At 33.2% G+C, this 13,693-nt stretch overlaps 1 protein-coding gene across 1 annotated transcript; it reads right to left on the bottom strand.

Annotated features, from left to right (window-relative positions):
- Positions 1–7,737: 7,737 nt before the first annotated feature.
- LOC148620938 (uncharacterized) lies at positions 7,738–12,373 on the bottom strand. Its single transcript, XM_088574839.1, has 3 exons — positions 12,227–12,373; positions 10,955–11,261; positions 7,738–9,956 (listed from the first exon to the last, which is right to left on the bottom strand). Exons 1-3 carry the CDS (start codon positions 12,275–12,277, stop codon positions 7,888–7,890), a joined length of 2,427 nt encoding a protein of 808 aa, XP_088430965.1. The 5' UTR covers positions 12,278–12,373; the 3' UTR covers positions 7,738–7,887.
- Positions 12,374–13,693: the final 1,320 nt, after the last annotated feature.

A 13,693-nucleotide genomic window follows, 5' to 3' on the forward strand; every position in this document is an offset into this window, starting at 1 on the left:
ATCAAAATAAGACTAGAGATCTTAATCCTGTGATGCTGGGATCAATCAACAGATGGTCGTGAGAAAGTCTGTGCATACAACTGTTAACATTAATCTTAATCCTCATCTAGCTAATTACCATTTACTATTTACTGACCCATTTTTAACCCAATACATAACAGATAATTATGGTCATACTCAAACATATTTCTATTGTCGTGGATTTAGCCAATTCTGTTACGATTCGTTCTTTTCTCTTTTTGCCAAGGAGAAGTCTCAAAAAACAACAAAACAAACCTTTTTTTGTTGTGTCACAAGTCAATGCAAGTAGATATAATTTACATACAACCAAACTAATATCCGAAAAATATAAATATAATACAAACAAAATATAAACTTATGACTAAAAATGGGGAATAAATTTAAGTAGCAGCCATTCTAGGGATAAGGATAATAATTTAGCATTTTCTGAAAATTATTTCTTGAAATTAGTTTTGGTAGTTTATTAATGTAGAAAATTAAATTTAGTCACGCAATAACTTGTAGAGTCGAATTTATGCAAATTTTTGCGGGAGTCGAAATTACCATGTTTTTGGAATTAAAAAAAAAATATTCTGAATACGAAAATCGCCACAAGTCAACAACAGAGTCCCAGGTGTAGTAATTGTGATAATATTGAACGGAAATAACAAATAAGCTATTTTTTACTATAGAATAAATACTCTAGGGTGACTGGATAGACTACCCAAGTGTATTTCGTTCAGCATTTTTCTAATCGGCGTTGTGACGTCTATTTTGCCTTTTACGGACTGATTTGATGTTTTGTTTGTTTGTTTGTTTGTTTGTTGGGGTTTAACGTCCGAGCAGCAATATTTCAGCTATATTCAGACGACGGACTGATTTGAAGTTTACACGATCGAAAAGTTCCGGGGTCATACGTCCTCATAAATTTTTTGTCCACATCACGTAAAGAAGAAATCACTGCACGTAAAGAAAAGAAAATGCACATGAAGTATTTAGAAGATCGACATAACGTAAATATGAAACGACCTCACGTTATAAGAAAACCACTGCACGTAAAGATAAATCCACATTACGCAAATATATGTTGACATAACGTAATCATAAAACGACAGAACGTAAAGACAAAATTACAGAAAGTAAAGACGAAATGACAGAACGTAAAGACGAATTGGCCGATCGTAAAGTCAAAACGACATATTGTAAAGATGTTCCTACATAACGTAAATACAAAATGACCATATGTAATTACAAAACCACACAAGTAACATAAAATTGACAACACGTAAACAAATGTGTATCTCATCAGACAGTTTAGGCGTTCCATACATTCTCTCGGAATTTAAAGAAAATTTCGTTATTTTTTTCAAAATCAGCGATACAACAAGTTCACAGTCAAAATAAAATTAAAATCGTACGCACTGGTTTCTAGTCTATCATTGAAAATATTGCAATTCTGTACTTGCCATGATATTGACTTGATTTGAGAGTACTCATATTGCGGTCAATTATAAATGAAAAGTTCCATTTAGAATAATTTGTTTCAAATACACTTAATTATATTATATTGACGCAGAAGTTTATTCCACTTGTTTCAATTAAGCTTTGACAATTGAAACCACTATGAAAATGAGTTTCCTGTATTTTGTTCCGTTATGTCAATTGCGGCAAATACATTAAGACCAGTATTTAAGAACGAGTCACTTTAATACAATGAGATTTATACATGTAGTTTTTTTCCCACTAGCAAACTTGCATTTATCTGTTAGTCATTGCTATTAACTTTCACTAGTATTTTCTACTTTTCCTGGTAAATTACGAATCAACAAATCTTCGCATCGTGTTGCAGACATACTATTTGAATCCATTGGTGGACCCAGAAATTTCAAAGAGGGACGGCGCGCACCTGTGATTTCGTTTTTTTCTCTCTATATAATCAATCAAACTTGTCGGGCCCTTGGATCCATCTATGAATTCAATGTGATGTACTTTGGTAATTTTTGGTTCAATGTTTATCTTCATGGAAGCACTCCCCTTTTGGCTGTTTCCTACTTTTCTCTTTCAATGATAGGAAACCAGTCACTAGCCCCAAGCCACTCCGTAATAAAATGGTTGGTGCATAATGCAGGACTTTTTTACGAATTTTATCTCAATTTTTTGAACAAGTTTCCGTTCTCTGAAATATCTACCATTCAGAGTATACAAAATCATATTTACTATACAAAAGACTGTGTCATAAAAATAGCGATTTCATGTCATAAACTGAAGTATGTGTCTAAAAGAATCTCCCTTTAGTAATACGATGCATTCTGATTGAACGGAAGGCATTGTAAATTTGGAAACCTAATGTCATTACTGATTAGCATTCTCGGATAAACTCACTATAAGAAAATAATTCAATAATTTTATGGTATTTGTTTAAAATTGAGCAGGTCTTGTATCCAACCTAAAAATAAAACTAACCAAATGAAGTGCGATGTAGCAAAAATATTGCCTACTATACATGACAAATATGTTGTCGTACCAGCAGACAAATCCCAAAAAACATTGTTTTTGTCTGCAAAACGTTTTACATCCAATGTTTATTATCAGAGGTAGACGTAGAAAATAATATCAGTGATAAGACCTATACTGCTACCACACTCTCCACAGAAGAAATTGTGGAAAACCATAAATCTGTGCTATCCTCTTTTGGTCTGTCTACCAAGGACGATGATTGTGATTTACCGTCTATGTACTGGACTCCTAAACTCCACAAGAATCCATACAAACAACGTTATATAGCTTGATCTGCAAAATGTACGACCAAACCTCTTTCAAAACTTTTAACTTCTATACTCACTGCTGTCAAAGAGAGTTTGCAGTCCTACCACAACACTTGTTACTCCCGTAGTGGTATTAATTCAATGTGGATCATGAAAAATTCGAAAGATCTTTTGGAGACAATCAGTTCAAGACTATTATCAGAATATAATAGCATTAAAACCTATGATTTTTTCAACACTGTATACTTCCATTCCACATATTCAGTTAAAATCCCGATTTAAAAACATTATACATCTTTTTTTTTTTTTTTTTTTTTGAAAAAAGATGGTACACCTTGACACAAATATATAGCTCTTGGTAGAGATTCCTCATACTTTTTAAGAAATAATTCCAAATCATCTTCCAAATATACAGAAGAAGATGTTTACAAAATGCTGAAAATTTTGATCGACAACATATTTGTCCAGTGTGGTGGACGCGTTTTTCAACAAACTGTCGGCATTTCAATGGGAACAAATTGTGCTCCTCTACTTGCTGACCTATTCCTTCACTCTTTAGAGGCATACTTTATAGCTGATCTGATCCGAAAGAAAGAATATCGTTTAGCTAGATCTTTTAATCTCAGTTTCCGGTATATAGATGGCGTATTATTTTTAAACAATCCTAATTTCGGGGATTTGATACATCGCATCTACCCCAAAGAACTTGAGATAAAGGATACTACAGACATTGTGAAGTCAGCCTCATATCTTGACCTACACTTAGAAATCGATGGTAAAGGAAAACTATTAACCAAACTTTACGACAAACGTGATGACTTTTCATTAAAAATTGTCAGCTATCCTTTCATCTGTGGCAACATCCCTTCGGCTCCTGCGTATGGAGTGTTCATATCACAACTCATACGATATGCCAGAGCTTGCCGAAACTATGCAGACTTTTTGTATCGCGCTACAACTCTAACAAATAGGCTTCTGGAACAGGGTTATGTTGCTACAAGATTGAAGTCATCACTACAGAAGTTTTATGGTCGTCATCATGAACTCGTGGATCGTTATGGTGTATCCATCAGCACCATGAAAACTGATTTATTCAACGGGTCATAGTTTTCCTTTCGTCGTTTTTCTACTCCGGATTTGACTTTTATGAGCAACTCGGCGGGTATTTCTAGAAAAGCAGAGGACGCTTACCTTACCGGTGCACCTGGTCCATGCTCCCAGTTTTTAGTGGAGTCTGAGTTGCACATTTGCTTTTGTTACTTTGTATGTATGATTTTAGTTACTTGATGTTCTTTGTTGTGTATGTCTGTTTTCCATGTCTGGTCCTTGTCCCTGGATTACATTCTTTTGATTACCGCTATAACCTTGGTTCCCTTGATTACTCTTTCAACTGCATATATTCTCGTATCACAATACTGACTAATATAATTATGTGTATTTATATTTGTCTTAATATCTTCTGTGTGTATATGTTTGTCTTGTTTTACTTGCCTGCATGATTATGTATGACTGTAAATATTATGTTTGTCGGTTCAAAAGCTCATTAGCGCTTATGATTGTTGTTTTATGTCTTGCCTACTTTAGATAAAGCTTGTCTTTGTCTACGTCTATAACCGCGAAAATTAATACCCGCGAACACGTTGACTTTACATTTTCTAGCTGCCACGAAAATTAATACGTTTACAATAGTTTTCTTTACCATTGATCTCTAAGTGTAGATCATCACAGTGTCTGTAGTTTCTTTTATATCAAATTCTTTGGGGTAGATGCGATGTATGTGATCCCGAAACTAGGATTGTTATAGAAACTGAGATTAAGGGATCTAGCTAAACGATATTCCTTCTTTTGGATCAGATCAGCTATAAAGCCAGCCTAATAAGAGAGAAGGAATATGTCAACAAGTAGAGGAGCAAAATTTGTTCCCATCGGAATACCGGACATTTGTTGAAAGAGTAGTCAAGGGAACCAAGATTCTAGCGGAAATCAAAAGAATGTAATCCAGGGACAAAGATCAGACATGGAAAAACAGAGAAACACAACAAAGAACATAAAGCAACCAAAATAATACGTACAAAGTAACATAATTAAATGGCCAACTCAGACTCCTCTAAAAACTGGGAGCATAGAACAGGTGCACCGGTAGGGTAAGCGTCCTCTGCTTTTTTAAAAACACCTGCCGGGGTAGACGAAAGAGGAAAGGAAAACTATGACACGTTGAACAAATCAGTTTTCAGGGTGCAGGTGGATACATCGTAAGGATCCACGAGTTCACGATGACGACCACAACATTTTTGTAGTGATGACTTCAGTCTTGTAGCAACATAACCCTGTTCCAGAAGCCTAATTATAACGAAACAGAAAGTCTGCGTAGTTACGGCAAGCTCTGGCATAACGTATAAAACCCGTCCACCACACTGGACAAATATGTCGTCGATAAAAAATCCAGCATTTTGAAAACACCTTTTTCTGTATATTTGGAATCGTTTTTTTTTACAAAGTATTAGGAATATCTACCAAGAATTACATAGAGTCGGGATTTTATCTCAGTATGAGAAAAAGAAGTATGAAGGTTTTAATGTTATTGTATTCAGTCTGATAATAATCTTGAATTGAAGGTTTCCAGAAAATCTTGCGAATTTTTCAGGATTTATATTGAATTAATACCACAAGTGTTGTGATAGGACTGGAGATTCTCTTTGACAGCTGTGAGTATAGAAGTTCAGTTTTGAATGAGGTTTGGTGGTACAATTTGCAGATCCAGCTGTGAAGTGTTGTTTGTATGGATTCTTGTGGAGTTGGTAGATAACAATCATAGTCTTAATACAGAAATAAAGGTTCAGTAATGCAAACTGAAATGTTTCCTGAAATCAAATAAGTTCTTCCTTCAGCAGAAAATTTAAATGTATAAGAATAAGCTGTTCAATTTTATTTCCGTTTTCTTGGGATTAAATGGAATGAAAAGAAAACCAATAATACATTTTTTTATTCATTAATAACCTGGTATGACATTTTTTTAATTAGTTACCTAACAATAAGGATATCAATAACAAACTATCATATTGATAACTGAAACAAGTCATTTATTTATAAACAGGTTGTCATTTGCTCTTTTTGGGTCCAAATTTAGCACAAAATAAACAATTTTTCCAACTGTAGGGGAAGGGTCCTAACAGAAATCCTCGGATCTCCACCTGGAGAGTATTTAGGAATATATAATCAAAGGACAAATAGAATTCTATTCTTTAAAGAAAGGGATTTCCACTATATATTCTTAAAAAAAGCAATTTCCCTATCAGAGCCAGGGATTAAAAATTTTATGTGATCTCTAATTTAAACAATGTAAATGTAAATTCTTTGATATTTTTCAACTAAACTTTTCAAATATTTCTTTCTCAAAGGAAGATAATAATAGCATAACAAGTCACCTCAATGATACTTATATGACTGAAAGACAGTGCCAGTATGGAAAATAAACAAAATCATAGAACCACCAAACAAATAAAATTAAGAAAAAAAAATAACAGTAGCTTTACATGAGCAAGAATATATACACCTAGCATTAGCAAGTTCATGAAAATATATAAAATATGTTCATCAACTGAGAACAAATTAACTGTAGTTTTGTGTTACCCTATCTTATATAATGTTTTTACATACATGTATAACAAAATAAAATGCTTATAAACTTCAAGCAAAAGTTTCTTTCTATCAAAATGCAAAATAAATATAAAGTTAAGAAAAGGAACTTTATTACTCTACTAATTAAAAAGTAAAAACCTACAAAGGGCATTATTTTACAGTACCAATACTTTTATTAAGTATGGTGTACTAGTAATTGAGTAAAAACCCATAAAGGGCATTATTTTACAGTACTAATAAGTGTGGTGTACTAGTAACTGAAAAAAAGGATACATAATAAAATCTTGTACAGTGAAATCTGACAGTGTCTAAAACAAAACCTTGAACAAACTGATGACCTCTCCAAACCAGACATTTTTGGAAGTCAGTTTATATCACTTTCAATACATTTTGAACCTGTATAAAGCAAACACCTCATAAACAGAACAAAGGGGTTTAGTTTAGACAGGTTTCATTGTATGTTATGTAGGAAACAGGGTTTTGTCCTGACACATTACATGTTTTACATGTATCTAAATTACAACATGATACTAAATATTATTTATACCTGGTAGTATATGGGTTCCACCTGGCATTGATTGAAAAAGAATCCTTTAGAACATGTACAATAGGATTGGTAAATGCTGTTTTTGAGAACAGCCAGAAGTAGTATGACTCAATGGGTAATTATTGTCAGTAAAAAATCTTAACATAAATACTGGAATATCATGAGCTTATATAAATTAATTTTTACAATAGTTCACTAAAATAAATTTGTAAACAAGAACAGATTAAAAAAATATATATTTTTCCAACAAACATAAAAAATAATACAAAGTATTTCTAATGAAACTTCTTATATTTCATAACTGAAAAACAAAAGAAAAATAAGAACTAAAACATTGCTGGTTATAGAATGTCTAAAATGTCCACATACTGGACAGTACCATAGAAACTCTAGTTACATAAAAACAAAGTTTAAGACATAAATACTAGTACCTCATGCAAACCCTATGAGAGCATTTTATTGGTTTTAAATATTGAAAACATAGCACTTTTTGTGGTTTACCATATTCATTTTGCACTGTCAATAGATAATAAACTTGATAAACACAAATCAGTGTCACAATCAGATGGGTCTTTTCACTAATCTAACCACATACTGAGCATACTGGTAGCAATTTTTCACTGTCAACAGATAACAATTTAGAAGAACCCATACAAATGATTTTTTTATTGAAATTTGCCAATTTGACAGCATCTGCAAAAATGATCATGCTGGTAACCACAAAAGTTAACATATTAACAGTACCTTGTAAATTCAGAAACTATTAAAAAGTGACTAAGAAGTAGCCTTTAATATGAAAGAAGAGGAATTTACTCATTATTTAAAACAAATGAAATTGCATTTTGGTCAAAAGTGATAAAATATTAATCAATGCATACAACTGGTTTTGAATTAAGTGACAGTACACCATTATTCAGTCTTTGATCGTAAAACATTTCACTGTGGATAATATTCATGTTCTTGGGGGTTAGGTACATTCTGATGAGGGTTTATATAAGGCCACATGTACATAAAAGGCGATGGGTTCGGTATTTGTGTAACTGGTCCAGAATGTCCTGATTGAATATTTTCAGTATTTTCAGCAGGATGTATGTGTGAGCTAGCCATTGAAGTAAGTGCTAGTGGAACATTCATATTTGAGTGTGGTCCTGGTGAAATATTAGGAAAATGTTGTTGTTCTGGGTAGTTCCTAGTTGCTGTTAAAGGTGCAAGAGTTGGAGAAGTTGACATTTCTTTGCTTGCAGCATGTGACTGGAAACTGTCTGCATTAGGTGAAGGATTTCTATTATCATGTGTGTTACTTGGCTCATTTGGTCGAGTGGGCTCTTTGTGGTTTACGTCTTTGCTCTGCCTTGAAAGCTCTTGCTGAACGGCACTAATTGATGCTTTCTCTATCTGTGACTCAATTGATGTGGTTGTATCAATAGGTTCTGTATTGGATGTCCACTTGCCATGAATTTTCATGTGAACACGCAGGTTATCTGCTCTTGAACAAGTTTTACCACAGACTGGGCAAGCAAACCTTTTAAATTCAGCATGAACAGTTCTCTTATGTTTTGACAACCCGCCTTTGTCTTGGAAGAGGTTGCCGCATACATCACATGTAAAAGACTTTGTTCCAGCATGCCTTTTTTGGTGTGCTTTGCATCTTTCCTTGGTTTTGAAAGGTTTGCCACACTCTGGGCAAGGATATGGGCTTTCTGTTCTATGGACATATTGATGTGAATATAGAGTTGCATAAGTTTTGAAAGACTTTCCACAAGTACTGCACTGGTATGTTTTCTCATCTTTGTGTATTGCTGAATGAATTTCTAATGTACTTTTGTACATGAATTGCCGGCCACAAACATCACACATAAATCTATTTCCATCTAAACTGTGTCTACGCCTGTGTGTCTTCATTGAAAACTCAGTTTTGAATTGCTTATGGCATACATCACATGTAAACCATTTATCAACCTCATGCTTTGACTCAACATGATATTTCAACGAATGGCTGTTAACAAAACCTTTGTCACAATGCTGGCATTTGTATGGTTTAATGTTCTCATGTGTCATTTCATGAACTTTTAAGCTTGTCTTATATGCAAAAGACTTGCTACAAAATTTACACATATGTATTTTATTATTTTGGTGAACACCTATCATATGCATTTTTAAATGGTTAGCAGTTAGGTAAGTTTTATCACACTCAGTGCACTGAAATGGTCGTTTTCCACTGTGTTTCAGCATGTGCAGTTTGAGACTATGGCTAAAATTGAACGAAGCACCACATTCCTCACATGAGTAAGGTTTGTCATCTGCATGTATGCCCTTCTTGTGGTGATGTAAAGATTCCTTACTTCCAAAAGACTTCTGACAAATGTTACAATGATATTTCACTTTCTTGTGAGCAGATCGATCATGACGGTTTAAGGCCTTTCTAGAGTTGTATACTTTGTCACATTCCCCACATGGAAATTTCTCTCTGACATATTGGTCATCTTGCATTCGTAATCTAAGAGTGGGAATCTTTTTCTGGACAGATTTTAGTTTTTTCTTTCCATTTTTCTTATTTGCAGTAATTGATTTTTTCAATGGTACACCTTTTGCCACCTTTTTTACATTTTTGACAGATGGTTTACGTCCTCTTTTCTTTCCAGGAGTACTTGGAGTACTGGTGGCCTGAGGAACATATTCACCATGAGAATCTTCTAAGTGTTCATGTAAAGCCCTGTTCGATGGACAAATCAATTCACACATACTGCATGCATAGACATTACCAATATCATGGTGAATTCTTAAATGGTTTTCAACTTTCTCTTGAGTTCTAAAATTAGAAGAACATAAAGGACAGGAAACTGGTTCCCTTTTAGACTTTTGTGATGAACTTGTATCATCAGGGGGAACTGTAGGTAAGACCACAAACTGTTCATCATTATCTGATTCTATTTCTGATTGCTCAATACAGATATCATCCTCCACATCATCTTCCTCTTTTATGTCAGAGTTCTTTACTTGGGTTTCTGAAAAAAAATTATAGTATCAATGTTTTAGTGTATTTTTTCATCTACTTAGAATAGATATGACAATGCAACCTCTTACACTATACTCTATTGGAAAGTTAACATTTATTACTGGTGTAAAAGAAACAAAAACTAGAGAATATATATATCAAGGTGAAACTTTCTCCAATGGAATTAAGGTTCTAATTACCTTACTGATGAACATTTCCATTGATGAAAACATCTTTAAAACACAATTTTAATCTAAAGTTATTTCTGTTCTTCTGTTTTGCTTGATGTATGAAGAAAGATCGGTTGTCTGTCAGAGGTCTGTTAAAGTGACCAATTTGTCAATAATATACATGTAAGACCTAATTTCATCTTCACCTATGTACAATATAGATGGATGTGTGAAACTTTTGAATACATTTTTGAACCATGAAATAGATTTTGAGTTTTATCAATACATTGTAATGTTTGTATATTGTCACACAGAATGCCCTTTGTAAACTCTCATGTTTCTATACATGAGGGAGAATGGGGCAATATATTGTATGGTTTATCCTGATTTTTCCTTAAAATTTTCATCTTAACCTTTCTATATTTCACATAACTTTTACTAATATAGAGCTCTACGGTTGACATACTATCTTAATTTTCCTTTGAATTCCCCAATATACTAAGGAAAAAAAGAACTTTCATGTTCTGAAAGTAACAAAAGCTTTGAACAGATACAAAAGATCCCACATGGGCATGTAATCTATCAAGCACTTAACAAGTTTTTCACACTCCAAAAATAGTTAATTCATTTACTTTCATAAGCTTTGTTACAAAAATTTATAATAGGATTATAAAGGTTAAGATTAAATTTCAGTAAAAATAACTTCATCTTTTCTGGTTGTTTTCTAAGTTTTTTTATTTTTTAATATTTATCAAAAGAAGTGAATATGATGTGTTTATAAAATGAAAAAAAAAAAAAAGACTTGCCTTTTATACTTATTCTCAATTCTAATACATACTTGATGTTTTCACAAATTCAACTTCATCTTCACTGAAGTGCCCATCAGTCTGGGTTTCAGTTGCAATAGTTGGCTGATCAGTCTGAACTGCCCTGTCCAAGATTTTACATGTACTTTGAAGAGGAATGTCTACATTTGATGCAACATCTTCAAATAAACACTGAATCTTCTCATTGTCATCTAATTGAACTGTAATCTGTCCTTTAAGAATTACTTTTGATGCCTTATATTTCTTTACAAAAAACAGATGAATGGCTTGAAGCAAATATTTGGTTATATTTTGTCGGTTTGCTTCGGCTACTTCATTCTGTAAAATAATAAGGAAAACATAAAATTAATATATGATAATCTTAGGCAGATAGCATATCATAAGGGATTTAGGCAATAACAGTGTATTGGTTAGAAAAAAAACAATAACGGTCATAAGCTGAAGATTATAATCAAGTTTATAAGTTATGAGGATCATTTAAATTTATCAACAGTAGTCATGTAAATATATTTGTGCTTTACGCGTAGTAATTTTCAGTTAAGTTGTTCATATTGTCTATATTGGGAAAGAACCGGTTTGAATTTTGCGGGTAGTATATAAAGGAGATGATCACGTTTTTTCGGTTATCGAGGTTGGGCGGTGACCATGTACATACATAGTGTAGACATATTTACAGTATTAATGAATTATGTAATAAAGAGGTCAATTTCATTTTTGTTATTCATATACATTTATTTTTTAGATATTCTGTAATGCCAGTGTATTTATTGGGCAGGACTGTAACAATTTTTTCTAATATTGGACGTCTTGTGGATAGATTCCGATTTTTTTTCAGTGATGTTCTGAACAGTAATTCTATTTTGAATATGTTTTGTATATGTAATTAAAATATTAATCAGAAATGCGTTTTATTATTTAATTAAAAAGTGATAGAGAAGTAGCTTAGGTATGGATAGTAAATAGCAGAAAATGAGCAGAGTTTTGCACATAAATAATTTATGTTCGGTTGAACAAGTGAATTTAGAACATTATAGTAGACAGTATTTGACACAACTAATTCGATGAAGATAAAGAGAAACACTGTAATTTTTATTTTAAGGAAATCATTACGATTTATTAGGTCAATGATTGAGAGAGGGTTCGTTGTCTGTTATATGTACTTTATTCATATCGGACTACACGTTTAGGCCACACCAACACTAAAAAACTCGAGGTCAAGGCCACTAAACAGATATTCTCTTTTCATATTTGTTGTTTGCAATGCATATAATCGGAGTAAATACTTTATCTTGTAGTAGAAGGGAGTGTGAGATGTCCATTGTGTCATTGCTCATTTTAAGTAGGTATGGTTCCACTTCTAAAGAACCGCAAGAAACAAAACCATAGCTTGCTTTGGCTCAGCCTATTTTTGTCCGGCGGAAGTCCGTAGAGAAGGCTAATATTGGGTCCGAACTGGGGTGTACAAATCCGTGCACAGTAAAGAGGTTCGATTGTAGGGTTATTTTTCAATTGCTGCTTGAATATAAACCGGTGGTGATTAAAAAGCATTTACATGCTATAGTGTCAGTGGTCATACTAGTAAAAATATTTTACAAAAAAAAAAAAAAAAAAAAAAAAAACCATAGCTAATTGTTTGAGAAGAAACTTAGCATTTTTCAACCAATTAAGGACTGATATCTGAAAAAGAATTTGGTAAGAAACCTTTTAGATGCATTCCCTCATATCCTTGATTCAGGAGTCTGTTACGCAGATATTTATGGCGTTCAAAGAAATCAAAGTAGTTAGCACTCGCTTTAGCGTAGCGAATCAATTGTGAAATGTAAACACCATATCCAGGAGATGAAGGTATATTGCTGCACAGGTAAGGAAAAATTATAATATTAAAACTAAAGTCGTCATTTAGTACTAAGACTCAAGATATAGGTAAAAAAAAAGATGCAGAACATGCTGTTTCTATGGTCTCCTTTAACTCAAGTTCTGGTGGGTATCATTGAGGTAACCATATTTTACCAAAAGAAGAGTTGTTAATGGATAATATATATACATCATCAATAAATCTGTATGAGAAATTAAAGGATTTTGCATCTTTTATATTTTCATTCCTTACGAAATTCTGAGAAGTTCAGTCGTATACATACAAAAGCAAGTCAGCTAGGAGAGGGAAACAATTAGTGCCCATTGGAATGTCAACTTGTTGCTGAAAACTAATAGCTCCTCAAAATGTGAGTTATCAATGGGGACTCAAGCATGCTAAAAATCTGTTTTCCTGTGTAACACACTTCACCCTTCTGAGACTGTCGCAGCTACTTATTTCGAATTGGGAACTGTTTTACCGATAAAATTATTGATATTTTGGATATCTTTTGCCGACTCCCATATGCACAGATGAAATTGTCCTTAATCAAATATTGCACGAACCAGGGGCGGATTCAGGCGGGGGCGTGGCTGGAGTGCATCCCCCTTAAAATTTGCAAAGCATTGGTTGTCAGGGGTAGATTTAGGCGATTTTAGGTTGAAACTTCAAATTTCTCGATAATTATACCACAAAAAAATATCTACAATACATTGCACCCACTCTAGAAGAATATTTCAAAAATTTGACTTCCAAAAATTTTTTCGCATCGCTCCGCTCGGCGAATTTTTAACTGTGCGCCCCTAATAAAAAATCCTGGATCCGCCCCTGCAAACAGTTAGTTTTTACATAAAATCCGATTGAATTAAAAGGCTTAGATTTGTCAATCGCATGTTAT

The sequence above is a fragment of the Perna viridis genome, chromosome 3, assembly GCF_037379345.1.
Source record: "Perna viridis isolate PV_CMFRI_1.1 ecotype Kerala chromosome 3, ASM3737934v1, whole genome shotgun sequence".
In the NCBI taxonomy this organism is placed as follows: Eukaryota; Metazoa; Mollusca; class Bivalvia; order Mytilida; family Mytilidae; genus Perna; species Perna viridis.

Coding starts and splice junctions, on each gene's coding strand:
- LOC148620938 (XM_088574839.1), bottom strand. CDS start 12,277: ATGAGCAATGACACAATGGACATCTCACACTCCCTTCTACTACAAGAT. Junction 11,262..12,226: donor CCCTTCTACTACAAGATAAA/GTATTTACTCCG, acceptor ATTATTTTACAG/AATGAAGTAGCCGAAGCAAA. Junction 9,957..10,954: donor TGAATTTGTGAAAACATCAA/GTATGTATTAGA, acceptor ATTTTTTTTCAG/AAACCCAAGTAAAGAACTCT.